This window comes from Panulirus ornatus, chromosome 7 (assembly GCF_036320965.1).
Source record: "Panulirus ornatus isolate Po-2019 chromosome 7, ASM3632096v1, whole genome shotgun sequence".
NCBI classification, from domain to species: Eukaryota; Metazoa; Arthropoda; class Malacostraca; order Decapoda; family Palinuridae; genus Panulirus; species Panulirus ornatus.
Window position 1 is genome coordinate 43,660,560 of NC_092230.1, and position 16,488 is coordinate 43,677,047.

The 16,488-nt window shown below is 38.6% G+C and overlaps 1 protein-coding gene across 3 annotated transcripts in view; it reads left to right on the plus strand.

The window, feature by feature from the left end:
- Positions 1-16,488, plus strand: part of LOC139749577 (uncharacterized) — a 37,615-nt gene that overhangs the window by 11,835 nt on the left and 9,292 nt on the right. Inside the window, exon 1 of one of the 3 annotated variants that reach the window (XM_071663643.1) lies at positions 7,508-7,711. The exons of 1 other annotated variant lie outside the window; for it this stretch is intronic. Coding sequence is in view for 1 of the 2 variants with exons in the window: in XM_071663642.1 (XP_071519743.1) it covers positions 8,223-8,227 (5 nt within the window). In the remaining variant the exon portion in view is untranslated. Of the gene's footprint in view, positions 1-7,507; positions 7,712-7,978; positions 8,228-16,488 lie in introns of those variants that run through there. One more of the 3 variants, XM_071663642.1, reaches the window with a different exon arrangement.

Genomic DNA, 16,488 nt, shown 5'->3' on the forward strand with positions numbered 1-16,488 from the left:
AATGGAAATAATGGTATGTTACCATTTTTAGATTGCATGATCCATAGGGATGGAAACAAGTTTAAGTTTAGCATATACAGAAAACCCTACCAATGTTTGCTTATATATCCATTATTACTCAGCTAAACATGACTGAGTTAAATTATCATTTCAATCTATGTTCCTTAGGGCATTACGTATTTGCAGTCCAGAGTTTATTGATGATGAGTTTGTGAAGATATATTCTATTGGATCCAAGTTAAAGTACCCTAGATCTTTCATTGATAAATCCCTTTAAGTGCGCAAATAAATCATTGTTTATAGAGTTGAACCCAAACCTCACCTTGACGCCAGTAACCTTTTAGTTCTTCCTTTTAATAATAATTCTAGTTCACTTCCCATGTTGCTTAAATCCCTTAATGTAAATGTTGCCTTCAGCAACAATTATACAATAAAGAATATCTTAATCAGGACGTCACCAGAAAGTTCTGCTGGATGCATCTATGAAGTGCCATGTAGAAATTGTGATACATTTTATGTTGGTCAGACTGGTAAGGATATTTCTGTTGGACTTAAGCAACATAAATATAGTATAAGAACGGGACAAGAATCAAATGCCTTGTTTAATCACGTTAAAAAACTATGATCATTGTATTGACTGGAGTAACGCAATCTCAGTTATTAACTCTAACTCCAGTACCACGAGAAATATCATTGAATCTTCTATTATCAAATACACAAAGAACTATAACCTTAATAATAGTGAAGGTCTATACAAATTAGATAGCTTTATTGTTGATAGATTTTGTTAATAGTTCCCCTTCTTGTCCACATAATAAGTTTATGATACGCTTGTCTGTTGTGGACGCACCCGACCTACATTCGGACAGTCATTTGTTTACCAAATGGCGTCACAGCGACATCTCTTCTTTGTATATCAACTGACTGTTATATTTCTCTCTTGTGTCTCCCCTGATGATGTGATGATTACACGAATGTGCACTTGGGAACTTATCGTGTTTCATTTCCTCCCTTGGACTCATAGGAATATACATGATCACGCTCTCCATTGTGATCCTTTCCTATATATATATATATATATATATATATATATATATATATATATATATATATATATATATAGATATATATATATATATATATTCCTTTTGCCTTGCGCAGTGTTGGGCTATGTATCATCCTCGCTTGCTACTTCATTTCCCACTGAACCCTTACGTGACTGAGGCTCCAAGTGTGTAGGGAGGAGGTAACCAGGTTGTCACAGGAGGTCTTGTAGTTGACATGCGAAAGACGAGACAACAGGAGGCCCTGATTGGCCCACGAGTGGGTGACGAGACAACAGCAGGGTCTGATTGGCCCACGAGTGGGTGACGAGGCTGGTTTCTAACCTCGGTGGAGTGCGTTGTAACCCTTGTATGTCCGTTTTTAAATCCGTTTGGAGTATGTGGGGGGCTCTGTTAGTTATGAGGGGCTCTGTTAGGTATGAGGAGGCTCTGTTAGTTATGAGGAGGCTCTCTGAGTTATGAGGGGGGGCTCTGTTAATTATGAGGGGGCTCTGTTAGTTATGAGGGGGCTCTGTTAATTATGAGGGGCTCTGTTAATTATGAGGGGGCTCTGTTAATTATGAGGGGGCTCTGTTAATTATGAGGGGGGCTCTGTTAATTATGAGGTGGCTCTGTTAATTATGAGGGGGCTCTGTTAGTTATGAGGGGGCTCTGTTAATTATGAGGGGCTCTGTTAATTATGAGGGGGCTCTGTTAATTATGAGGGGCTCTGTTAATTATGAGGGGGCTCTGTTAGTTATGAGAAGGCTCCGTTAGTTATGAGGAGGTTCTCTGAGTTATGAAGGGGCTCTTTTAATTATGAGGGGCTCTGTAAATTATGAGGGGCTCTGTTAGTTATGAGAAGGCTCTGTTAGTTATGAGGGGGGCTCTGTTAGTTATGAGGAGGCTCTCTGAGTTATGAGGGGGGCTCTGTTAGTTATGAGGGGGCTCTGTTAATTATGAGGGGGCTCTGTTAATTATGAGGGGGCTCTGTTAGTTATGAGAAGGCTCTGTTAGTTATGAGGGGGCTCTGTTGATTATGAGGGGCTCTGTTAATTATGAGGGGGCTCTGTTAATTATGAGGGGCTCTGTTAATTATGAGGGGGCTCTGTTAATTATGAGGGGCTCTGTTAATTATGAGGGGGCTCTGTTAGTTATGAGGGGGGGCTCTGTTAGTTATGAGGAGGCTCTCTGAGTTATGAGGGGGGGCTCTTTTAGTTATGAGGAGGCTCTGTTAGTTATGAGGAGGCTCTCTGAGTTATGAGGGGGGCTCTGTTAATTATGAGGGGGCTCTGTTAGTTATGAGGGGGCTCTGTTAGTTATGAGGGGGCTCTGTTAGTTATGAGGGGGCTCTTTTAGTTATGAGGAGGCTCTGTTAGTTATGAGGGGGCTCTGTTAGTTATGAGGGGGCTCTGTTAGTTACGAGGGGGCTCTGTTAATTATGAGGGGCTCTGTTAGTTATGAGGGGGCTCTGTTAATTATGAGGGGGGGCTCTTTTAGTTATGAGGGGGATGTTCCACGGCTTTTACAGTACGGTGTGTGTATGGTGGAGCAGCCATACGAGGTGTCTCGGGAGGAGGAGGAGGAAGAGGAAGAGGAAGAGGAGGAAGAGGACTCTGTCCCTGGGAGTGTGGCACACAGCAACCCAGATCTCTCTCTCTCTCTCTCTCTCTCTCTCTCTCTCTCTCTCTCTCTCTCTCTCTCTCTCTCTCTCTCTCTCTTCAAGCTTTGCAACAGCGAATTTTTTTTGGGGGGCGGGCTGGCGCGGAGCGTCGCGCGCCTCTCTCTCTCTCTCTCTCTCTCTCTCTCTCTCTCTCTCTCTCTCTCTCTCTCTCTCTCTCTCTCTCTTATTATAGTCGTATAATAGGTGACACGTGACAGGGTAGGGGATATTGACACCTACAAGGTCACACACACACACGCACACACTGGCTGGTCGGCGTGACGCAGAGAGGAGGGAGGAGAAGTGAAGGGAGAGGTCGCTAGCCTCGCCTGGTGTGTGTGTCAGCTATGGACGGACCCCGTGGCCCGATAAAAGACGAACTTCGCTCCCGTCTGCCCGACACAGACCCTCTACGGTGCCCCTTTTATTAAGATACTGATATGCTAGGTGGAGGGAGGAAGGGAGGGAACCCCAGGGGTGGAGGGAACTGGTGCGAACTGGTAGAGGAGGGAGGTGAGGGTGGTGTTGGGTCAGAGCGGTGTCGTCTCCCTACCCCTTCCATGCTCACCCCCTCCTCCGACCAGGCCCCGCCCAGTAACCCACACACACACACACACACACACAGACAAATGACGTCTCTAAGGCGCAGAAACACGTGACTTAAGCATTATTATCTTGATCACTGATAACCTATCCTGACCTCCACACACCCCCCTCCTCTCCACAACCCCCCACTTAAAACATGGACGGTGTTTTACGCCGTTGAACCCACCCGCCTACCTCACCCCTTTCCCCCCATTGTGAATAATTGATTGTCTGTAGGATTGGCATATTCTTGCTACTTGACGCATTTTTTTTTTCGCTCATTGTATATATATATATATATATATATATATATATATATATATATATATATATATATATATATTGGTGTGTGTGAAAGACTATATGATGCTTTCCTGCAGCATTCTAAAGTTCGTTCGAATCTCCGAAAATACATAAGTTCCCAAGTGCACTTTCGTGTAATAATCACATCATAAGGGGAGACACAAGAGAGGAATATAACAGTCAGTTGATACTGTATATATAGGTGTGTGTGAAAGACTATATGATCCTTTCCTGCAGCATTCTAAAGTTCGTTCGAATCTCCGAAAATACATGAGTTCCCAAGTGCACTCTCGTGTAATAATCACATCATCAGGGGAGACACAGGAGAGAAATATAACGGTCAGTTGATATACATCGAAGAGACGTAGCTAGGACGTCATTTGGTATACATGCGATTTTCCAAGACAGACAACGAGCGTATCATAAACATCTTATGTGGACAAGAAGGTGAATTGTTTACAAATTTTCTCAACAGTAAAGTTATCTAATTTGTGTAGACCATCACTAATATTAAAATTATAATTCTTTGTGTATTTAAGAATAGAAGATTCAATGATATTTCTCGTGGTACTGGAGTTAGAGTTAATAACTGAGATTGCGTTACTCCAGTCAATACAATGATCATAGTTTTTAACGTGATTAAACAAGGCATTTGATTCTTGTGCCGTTCTTATACTATATTTATGTTGCCTAAGTCTAACAGAAAGATCCTTACCAGTCTGATCAACATAAAACTTATCACAATTTCTACATGGCACTTTATAGATGCATCCAGCAGAATTTTCTGGTGAGTTTCTGATTAAGATATTCTTTATAGTATTATTGTTGCTGAAGGCAACATTTTCATTAAAGGATTTAAGCAACATGAGAAGTAAAATAAAATAATTATCAAAAGGGAGAACTAAAAGATCCTTGGTGTCAATGGGAGATAAAATGATTTCTTTGCTAACTTAAGGGATTTATTAAAGAAAGATCCAGGGTACTTTAACTTAGATCCAATAGAATATATCTTCACAAACTCATCATCAATAAAATTTAGACTACAAATACGTAATGACTTAAGGAACATAGATTGAAATGATGATAATTTAACTCTGTCATGTTGAGCATACATTGGTAAGGTTTTCTGTCAAACAACGGAAGAAATAATAACTTAGGTATATTTAAAGATAAGCGAACGGTTAAAAAAAAAAAAATGTATTATAGAGGAAAAGTTGAATCTGAGTTTTTAAAAAAAGAAAATTGTCACAAAATGTAATGTTGGCAGCCATGGACAATGTAATGTTGGCAGCCATGAACAATGTTTACCTTTCTATGGCGGGAACATAGATAAGCCAAGACTGGATTACACATGATACTTTCTTATCTTATTATCTTGGGAACGTGACTGAGGAAAACGGGCAGCCATTTATCAGGCCTTTAAGCAGACCTTTTTCTCTTGAATTATATATATGGTAATAATTTACCTTAAGTCGTACACTAGTTAATTTACCTTTAGCGTGTTTATATAGGTTAGTTTAGTGTGGGGAAAGGGGGGGGAGGGTTATCTCCGAGCCTAGTTAAAACCTAGCCTAGTGTAGTTAAGCACCAAGCTTAGCATAGTGTAGTTAAGCACCAAGCTTAGCATAGTGTAGTTAAGCACCAAGCTTAGCATGATATAGTTAAGCACCAAGCCTAACATAGCACCTAAGCCTAGCCTAGTTAAGACCGAGCCTAGTGTAGTAAAACACCAGCTTAGCATAATATAGTTAAGCACCAAGCTTAGCATAGCACCTAAGCCTAGCCTAGTTAAAACCTAGCCTCGTTAGTAAAGCATCAAGCCTAGCATAGCACCTAAGCCTAGCCTAGTGTAGTTAAGCACCAAGCTTAGCATAATATAGTTAAGCACCAAGCTTAGCATAGCACTAAGCCTAGCCTTAATTAAGACTTAGCTTAGTCTAGCTTCCTTAATAAACTCCTAGCTCTACAAACCACCTTCCCTAGCCTATCAAAAAAAAGCACTTAGCTTAGCCTAATCACCTTAGAAACTAGCGTAGTAACTACACTAGCATGAAAAAAAAATGGCGGGTAAGGGAGGGGGTGGGTCTTAATGAAATGTGCCAAGATGTCTACCGCAATATTTTTGGCTGCTTGTCCCACGACACTATGCATGTGCGCCATGGCTAAATGCAATATTATCATCCTCCTGCAGTTAGCTGTATGCACTATGGCCATTATCGCTTCAAACCTGGGCGGGGAGGGGATGGATGATCACCTGGGTTGGTCGTGGGCTGATGCCAAAACCCAGGATTTGAAACCCATGCATGCGAGTGGGCTTCCCGCGCTGGCCCGTGCGCATTCATGGTCAATAACGCCATCCACGCCATCAAGGACACTTGTAACTGACATTAATAGTACCTAATGCGAATAGGCAAATATATGAATTTCATCCATACTGTTATTTCATTTAGGCATAATTTTTTTATTTCATTTAGGCATAATTTTTTTTTACTTCATTTAGGCATTTTTTTTAGTTCACTTAGACATTTTTTTTTATTTCATTTAAGCATTTTTTTGTTTCATTTAGGCATATTTTTCATTTCATTTAGGCATAATTTTTTTTATTTCATTTAGGCATATTTTTTTTATTTCATTTAGACATAATTTTTTTATTTCACTTAGGCATAATTTTTTTATTTCATTTAGGCATTTCTTTTAGTTTATTTAGACATAATTTTTTTATTTCATTTAGGCATATTTTTTATTTCATTTAGAGATAATTTTTTATTTCATTTAGGCATAATCTTTTTTCATTTCATTTAGGCATATTTTTTTATTTCATTTAGGCATCATTTTTTTTTAAATTTCATTTAGGCATAATTATTTTTCTTTTAGAAAAAAGAACCATCCACTCATTGCCAAAGTGTCGTCATTGGTTTCAATTTCATGCGCATTCTACCCGGGCTCCCTCCACATGCGACTCCACGTGAGGTGGAAAGTTGGCAATGGTATAGACGAGGCCAAAAACGTGGTGGAATTGGCATGGGTGTAGTAATTTGGTGGGTTTGGGGGTTGCCAACCCAACCCTCCCCCACCAACTCCCAGAAACACACATTTTTTCCCACCCGTCGCCATCATATCCTTAATTCCTTACTTCCTCTTCCTGTATGGCTGTGGAAGGTTTCATTTTGAAAGCTTTTCCATTATATATATATCCATTAATATTTGATGTTTTGCAGCGTTTTAATGAATGCTAGCACCACATGGATTGGCGTCATATTTTTTTAGTAATAATGATTACTCTTATAATGAATTTGCATATAAATTTATTAATTAATGTACGAGTTTATTAGTTGAATTGACTTTCGCAAGCCTGACAGTAGAGAACAACAACAACAACAACAACAGGTACTGTACTCGAGGAAAACAAAATGTCGCTACTGTAAAGTTTGATTGGTTCTTGTGGCTTGAATACTCAAAGAGAATATTTAATAATTATTTAAAGATTACTCTTTTTTGCGATAATTATTTAGATTTGACATATTGATACATATATATATATATATAAAGAAGAGGCAGTGCACCGGTGATTTTTCATACTATATGGAGGACCATTATTTAACGTACAATGATTATTTATAGTTCGAGGGATTGAATGACGATAATAATATGAATAATAATCATGAAAATTATTAGATTGATACGAAAGTTTACAAGAATAACTAAATTTCACAATGAGGTCTGGTGTGACACAGTTAAATGATGGATAGTTACGGATCCTTTCATCAGGTTAAAACCTTCAGACGAAGACCCACTCTATATAAAATTGAATATATTTCATATATAAGATACTACACCAATGAAAATAACTGAATGATTTAAATTAACTGTTTATTTATCCTTCCGTATTCTCTTAGTTCCCCATTGACAAATTTCGCAGGGTTGTCGAGAAGACATCATCTCAGTACGGGGAAGAGGAATAACATCCAATCACAACTCTAGAGAGAAATTACCTGACTTCCTATTGGTTTAGCGCTCGAGTGTTCCCTTTGATCCGGACTTAAAAGGTGTAAACATTGTCCTACGACGGGTAAAGTGGCGTTCTCTTGGTGAAGTCATCTGTTTCCTTCCTTGTCAGGTGCGTACGACTCCATTTAACGTCTACGGTAGAGCCCTCGAGGTGAATGAGGAGGCGGAGGAGAGGTCAGGAGGCCGGGAAGGCCTGGAGGGGAAGCCGCCAAGAGTATGAAGGTGTTATCAAGTCGGGACGCCATTGTCAGCTGACTCTCTCGTGAACGTGGGGGAATGAAGCCCCTAGTGGCTAGCACTCCTGGGGGGGTTTGGGGGTGATGGAGGGAGCGGGGCTGAAGGAGGGGCAGGCGGAGGAGAGGGAGGGGGAATAAAGGGTAGGTGCTGGGTGTGGTGACATTGCCTCAGTGACTGGGGGGTGAAGTAGTAGTGTCTGGTCTCGGGGGGTGGTGGTGGAGGCCAGGCCGTCTTGAGGACAGTGGCCCAGGACAGTTGTTGACCTGGCAGTGACTGGTGCAGGCCACAGGTGATACTCCATCACTCACCTGTACCCACCTCACGCCCTTCAGGATTATTTATTAATCAGCAGAGGCTTTTTTAAAGTCTTTTGTCTCTTAAGAATGAGGTAACTTGAGTTTTAAAGTGTGTTGTGTTAAGGATATGCATTTATTGGTAAATGTTTATAGTTTCTCTTTTGATAATGTGTAATTTACTATGGTTTTTGCAAATTGGATAATTGGTTCTTAGGAGCTGCCGTATTCTTTATAGATTTTTGGGTAAAAAGTTCACGCGCATTTGATTTTATGCCGGAAATGTAGAAACTGCAATGAGAGATTGAGGTCTACGTCTGATAACAGAACTACCGGATAATTGTAAACTTCAATGGTAAATTTTTTTACGTTAGGGGCTCCACGGAAATTGTTTTTAGATTCAGGTGAAATACATAAGGGCAGACTCCAGTGCCGCATAGGTGAAATGTTTTTTGTGCACAGTGATAAATGCGAAATGTGCATTGTTCCATGAAGTATCACTTGTATTTTCATTCGTAAACAATTTCGGTTTATCTTAGGTTGTGGAAGAATATTTTAGTCTCTGTTGTGCAAAAAATAATCAGGATATATGAAAACTTTGGGTAGTCCATTACAGTAGTTGAAATATATGGAAGAAATAATTGAGCGTGAATTTATTTTATGTGCTGCTGGGCATTGCATGGAAAGGCTGCTTGTTGGGAAAGTAGGTGGTGGCACGACTAGCTGTCCAGTGTCTTGTCCTTTTGTTGATATTTGTAGGTATGTGCATGATGCTCAGTTACGGGTCACTGATATATTTTGTTTAGATGCAAAACATCAAGATAAACCTTGAGTTCCATGGAGATTAGTGTAAGGCTTACTTAGGTTTTGTTGAATTTCTACAAATATATTACATGCTATAGGGGATAGGGGATTAAGAATACTTCCCACGTATTCCCTGCGTGTCGTAGAAGGCAACTAAAAGGGGAGGGAGCGGGAGGCTGGAAATCCTCCCCTCTCGTTTTTTTTTTAATTTTCCAAAAGAAGGAACAGAGAATTGGGCCAGGTGAGGGTATTCCCTCAAAGGCCCAGTCCTCTGTTCTTAATGCTACCTCGCTAACGCGGGAAATGGCGAATAGTTTAAAAGAAAAGAAAGAAAAAGAATTAATTGAACCCACTTGTTCCCCGATATCCATGATGCTCATTGATATTGACCTACTTAGTGTTGATCAATGAAATATTATGCTTGAGATCATGCTCTTCAATTGTTGTTTTATTCTCTAAACACTTACTGATGTTACAGAAAGTCAGTTTATATCCAGAGCTACTTTTAATGCAAAGGTTAACTTAACTTTTGCCATTGTGAAACAATGGTGGGGACTATATGGAATGAGTGACTGTTGCAGAGAATGGGTGGCAGCATAGCTAGGCATTGTGTCTTTTTTTTTTTCCTATACATTGGGGCGATTCTTAAATCATGAGTATGCCTCAATATGCATCCACCGTAACATTGGAAATAAATCTAAATCTTGGCAGTTGGTTGAATTTGGTTGGGATTTTGTGAGTGTCATTAGTATCTCAAGTTGTATAACCCACATTTTCCTAGAGCTTCTTACCCCCTTCTCATTATCAGTTGATTATCATTATAGGATAAAAGTTAGTATTTCAAAACATGCAACTTCTAAATCATCATACCATGGTTAAGGAGGGCATTGATGTGCATTTTTCCTAATCCAGAAATTATGTGTGGTGCCTTGAAATTAAGTTTTACCATTATAGCAGTGGAAACTTTAACTTTAGAATCAACAGAAACTCTGTTTGCTGATGATACAGCGCTGATGGCAAATTCTAGTGAGAAACTGGAGAAGTTGTTGACTGAGTTATGAAAAGTGAGTGAAAGGAGTAAGTTGATAATGAATGTGAAAAAGAGCAAGGTTGATAAGTTTGGCAGGGTCATGGGACAGGTTAGTTGGGGTGAGTTTGAATGGAGAGCAGTTGGAGGAAGTGAAGAGTTTTAAGTACTTGGGAGTAGACGTGGCAGTGAGTGGAACTATGGAAGCAGAAATGAGTTATAGAGTTGGTAAGGGGGCAAAGATTCTGGGAGTGTTGAAGAATGTGTTGCAAGAGAGAACGTTATATGGGAGGGCTTAAATGGGTATGTTTGAAGTAATAGTAGTCTCAATAATATTAGTATATGGATGCAAGGTATGGGCTTTAGATAGATCTGTGCGGAGGAGGGTGAATATATTGGCAATGAAATGTTTGAGGACAGTATGTGGTGTGAGGTGGTTTGATCAAGTAAGTAATGAAAGGGAAAGAAGGATGTGTGGTAATAGAAAGAGTATGGTTGAGAGAGTTGAAGAGTGTGTGCTGAAATAGTTTGGGCATGTGGAGGGAATGAGTAAGGAAAGGTTGATAAAGAGGATATATGTATGAGGAGTAGAGAGAAGAAGAACATGGGGACCAAATTGGAGATGGAAGGATTGAGTGAAAAACATTTTGAGCTATTAAGGCATGAACAAGGTCAAATGCCATTCTATGAAAACAGAACTTGTCATTATGTGAAAATTTGTAAAGTATCACTTTGGCCCTGCCACTATGAAATTCTCAATGGAACTGGACAATAGAAGCGATTTAGACTACTGATGCGTGATTTGGAGCATTTTTATATTTGCCCAATGGCAATAGATAAGTGAGAATAGGGAGGGCTAAGAAGATCAAGGAGAATGTGTGGCTAATGTGAATTATGGTGAAACATGCACAGAAATCAATAGAGCCCCTGAAAACCTCAGTGAACTTCCCCAAGCAGCTAAGAATGATCTTAGTTTTCCATGTTACGCATGAAATACATCATACACACCCATACTTGAGCATTACACCTTAGCAACAAGTCACATTACATTGATATTGGTACAGTTCTACTTGGACTCCACTTACAAGTGGTGTATCCTGCAAGTGAAAAGGCACTATGGTGAAGATGTATCATCGCCAAAGGATGAAAAGGAGTACAGATATGATTGCTTCAAAGGACTCATCATTTCCCAGCTCCAGATTAGAGTGCAGCCTTGAAGGTGCAGGAACCCCATAAAAGGGTTCCTGAGATTGTATAAACAATGTTTATTATTTTTCCAATAAGTATTGGCTGTTAGGGGAAGGTAGGTGAGGTTTTCATAGGTTCTTTTGATTTATACAAGTGTTTCACGTACCTTTATATTGATTAACCCCACAATTTCCATGATCTTCATAGTCTTCCCCACTGTAACTCACCTATTTTTAGATTCTGTAGAATCATTTATATCATGTGGCTCTGGTCTAAATAATTTTTACTATGTAAGTAATTTACTGGTATCAGTTTCATCTTGTACTTGCACCCAGGCTAAACTGATTTTCCACCCAAAAACACTGATAAATCGAGTTATTTACAAGAGGATTAGAAATTAGTGGGTTGCAGTGGTTTATATTCTAGCAGACGTTTTTAGCGCTAGAGAAATGTGTGTGTGTATGTTGACAGTAACATTGAAAATTGAAAATTTTGGCTGCTTGGGAACTTGAATGTGGTTTTCTTAGGACTGTTGATTTTAAAAAATGTTTCACCCAACTGAGCCAAACCCAGCAATTGAAAAAACTCCTCTAACTTCTCCAAGCAGTTGACTTATACATTTCTGCTGTATCCCATCATCATTATCCTGCGATTTTGCAAAATCGCAGGATAATGAATCACATTTTACTATAGGGTTCAGGTGATAAAGGGGTTTGTTTCTCGGGGAAATTTTCACACTAATTTTGACTGAAAAATTTGGAGAAGATACCATGAAACATGGAGCACAATACAAGCTCATTATCAATCCGGTTATTTAGATTAACATAGAAATATTTGGTGATATGGGAGGAGAGATAAGGGAGAGAGCAGTTGCAGGGTAGAAGAGTCATTTGGTCTGTTAATTGAATAGCAAAGGGTAGAGGTGTAAGTATGGAAGTAAAGAAAGGATTAAGGGACAGCATAGGCCTTACTTCCTTGACTTATGCAGCTGAAACATGGACATGGAATGAGTCACAGAGGTCAAGAACAAGGCTCTGGAAATGAGTTATTTGAGAGGAGCATGTCATATGATTAGATGGAATGAAGAAAGAAATGAATGGGGTGTAGGAGAGATGGGTATGGCTGTGAATGCAAAGGGAATGAATTGTGGAGTGTTAGAGTCGGTGAAACGTAATACATTAAGGTGGTTTGGGTATGTGAAAAGAATGCATAATGAAGAGTTTACAAGGCGAGCATATGATAGTACAATTAAAGGGGTTGGCTTGAGAGGAAGACCACCTGTGACATAGGGAAATAGAGTGGGAGAGTGCTTGAGGGAGAGGAATGGGGGAAGAGTGCATTAATGTTCTGTGTGAGGAAGACATGTAGGAACAAACATAAGTGGAGACTTTTTTTCATGGCCACCCCCTTGATGGGGATTCGAGAGGGAACAGGTGTCAGAGATGTAGATAGATTTGAATTAGAACCCCAGCTTTAAACTATAATTTTTGAATAGAATATATGCTATATATATATATATATATGCTATATATATATATATATATATATGTATATATATATATATATATATATATATATATATATATATATATATATATATATATGCTATATATATATATATGCTATAGCGATTCTGGTCTTGGATCCAGACACTCCACATTTACTTCATATTCTCCATAGCTTCACCTCTGGTATAATTGATCTTTGTTGTACTTTAAGGTGTCATGTTGGTGGCACACTGCCTCGCTTTATCTCCATATTCAGGAATTTACTCACTGATGTATTCAGAAAGCCAGGGGTTTTGGCAACATCATCACCACATTAACCAGCATCAGAACCCTTCAAAATGTATAGTTCATTAGTTTTTCAGTGCTATATGGTGCTATTTTGTAGTATTTGGCTAAAGCTCACCAATAGATATCTTTATAAAAAGGGGGAGACCTCTGAATATCAGAGAAACTGTAGATACAAATTTGAATATGAATATAAGGAACTTTGCACATACAGGTTTTCCATGCTTGATATGGCTTTCATTTATGTTGCTTCTTTGTGGGTATTCTGTTTGCTCCTGAAATTCACCATGTGCAGTTTGCACATGCCCATGTGTTGCTTTGCAGGTGGATGTTATGCAATATTGTTTGAAAATGAGATAGCATGTAGCGTTAATGCCAAGAATGATAGATGGACATGGTAGGTACGGTACACAATATTCCTTGACATTGTCACAAAAGGATGAATAACAAATAGAACATAAAATGTGTTATATCAAAGATAATTGGACTTTATATGTGTAGTGCTGTGACAGGGCACTGGTTATTGTGAATGGAGTAAAGGACTCGACAACAAAGAAAAGCCACAAGCCAGTTACTCTTCAGTAGTTTAAATATATAATCAGAAGTGTTGATTTTAAAACATGGTAAACTTGCCCATATTTCTAAAGTATTTGGGACAATAGTCATGCTATGTAAAAAGCAAAATAGAAGCCACTGCTGAGGCATTTGCATCATTAAGTGTGATGAAAGTGATAGATACATTGATGCATAATGAGGGATGCCATGGATGCATATTTAATGATATACAATAGAATATAGCATTGATACTGAGGAAAATAGACAAAATCGATGATAGGTACACAGTTATCAGTGATATAGTCTTGGTAGTGATTTTGAAAGTAACAAGTGATGAACATAAAGAAAGTACTATATTAAGAAATTGAAGTTAGTGTCACCATGACAGAGCAGCATTTATTGTTAATGGATTGAAGAAGTTGGCATAAATGCCCTTTATCTGTTAAAAGAAGTGATAAGAAAACCATCCTAAATCATCTCAAGAGAGCAAAAGTATTGATAAAGAACAAGTGATGAAAAAGGAAAAGGTGTTATATTTGATGAGAACATTCAGCAATATGATGCAGTAACCTGTTGATAAGCCTAGATCCTTGGGTTATAGTCTCCACTCCCTCCTTTTTATAACTTCCCCAGCTATGATAATCTCACTTTTTTTTAAAGGTTTTGAAATATGTTTTTAAAAATGTTATTCTTTCTTTATGAGGATACTTCATGACTGAAAGTTTTGCTGAATTATGTACAGCAATAATGTATATAGATGTGAGGATTTATATGCGATACTGGAAGTGCTAAGTCAGTTGAAAGAGAGTGAAACTTATATCAAAAGTGTCAGGACTTGCTAGGTTTACTGTGAGAGCAGTAGTGATGTAAAAGAGCAACTAAAAGTGCTGAGGCTTCTGTGTTAGTACAAAGGCAAAGGGGATAAAAGTGAGTGCTCAAATTACAGAAGTATAAGTTTGTTGAGTATTCCTAGGAAATTATATGGGAGGGTAGTGATTGAGAGGGTGAAGGCATATACATAGCATCTGATTGGGGAAGAGAAGTGTGGTTTCAGAAGTGGTAGAGGATGTGTGGATCAGGTGTTTTCTTTGAAGAATGTATGTGAGAAATACTTAGAAAAGCAAATGGATTTGTATGTAGCATTAATGGATCTGGAGAAGGCATATGATAGAGTTGATAGAGATTCTTTGTGCAAGGTATTAGGAATATATGGTGTGGGAGGCAAGTTGTTAGAAGCAGTGAAAAGTTTTTATTGAGGATGTAAGGCATGTGTACGTGTAGGAAGAGAAGAAAGTGATTGGTTCTCAGTGAATGTAGGTTTGCGGCAGGGGTGTATGATGTCTTCATGGTTGTTTAATTTGTTTATGGATGGGGTTGTTAGGGAGGTGAATGCAAGAGTTTTGGAAAGAGGGGCAAGTATGCAGTCTGTTGTGGATGAGAGAGCTTGGGAAGTGAGTCAGCTGTTGTTCGCTGATGATACAGCGCTGGTGGCTGATTCATGTGAGAAACTGCAGAAGCTGGTGACTGAGTTTGGTAAAGTGTGTGAAAGAAGAAAGTTAAGAGTAAATGTGAATAGGAGCAAGGTTATTAGGTACAGTAGGGTAGTGGGACAAGTCAATTGGGAGGTAAGTTTGAATGGAGAAAAACTGGAGGAAGTGAAGTGTTTTAGATATCTGAGAGTGGATTTGGCATCGGATGGAACCATGGAAGCGGAAGTGAATCATAAGGTGGAGGAGGGGGCGAAAGAGCTGGGAGCGTTGAAGAATGTGTGGAAGTCGAGAACATTATCTCAGAAAGCTCTTCTGTGATGATGATTTAACTTTGTAAAAGCTTGTGAAATATATTCACAATGAATTATTTTCATTCTATCATATATAATATATTCTCACTGAATTATTTTCATTTTTTGGTACTTTGAATAATGATGATAAACTTTTACGATACCAGTGTGAGCATTTGAATTTTTAAATTGATGTAAGTATATTTGGTTAGGGGGCAGCTGAGGTTTTGGAATGTATCTCTAACTTCTATACGTTAGTATGGGTTCATATTTTTTGTGATCTTACATTCAGTACCTCTGTTTTCAAACTGCATTTACCACATACATGATGGACATCTGTCAGTATTTGACAACATACGTAGCATAAACGAATGAACATTTTCTTGCCTTATTAGTTTGGTTAATTTCTGATCACTTGTGTTTTAGGAAGTTTTGTATTAGCAAAGAATATGATATTCAGAACATTGACTTTGAAGTAACATTGCTTACATTGCTGGTTGTGGCATGCTCTGACCTTTTTCTGTCTGTCATGTTGTGGCAGCTATAGTTCTCTGATGTGAGCCTACATATAACACTGTGTTGTGAAATATGGTGATCAAACTCCTTCAATATCTCATGGAAGTTCATATGATTCAACCTTCACTTTTGCTTATTTACTTTCATCTCTTTAACTGGTAACCATACATCAGAGCAGAAGTCTATTTTGCTTCTAGTAAACACATTGAATATATTCACCGTCAGACTTTTGTCCTTGTGAAAGTTTGCAGTATTTATGGTGACTCCCATATCTCTAATACTTTCTTTGCTTGCTTTCATACCCTGTAGGACCTTTGTTGGAAGGCATCAATGTATTGTTTTTAATTTCCTGGCTTATTCAAAATTTTTCCCCATTGAGTTTCATTAGGTTCTCCCTACTTGTAGACATTATTTAGGTTTCTTTGTAATTTACGCACCTCTACTTTCATAATGTCTATCTTACTGATTTTCATGTTATCCCCAAAACATCTGATTATACATTGTCAAGGTGGAAATTTATTGAAAGCTGAAGGTCTGTGTTTATGGTAGTTTAATCCAGATCCGAGGTTTCTTGCTAAAAATTAGTTGAATCTAGGATTAGACTTCTTTTGATATATCCCTGGAAAACTCTTTTGGAATAAAACCCTGGTGTGCAGTCATGATGCTTAAGATTTCAGTACTGTTGACTTCTGG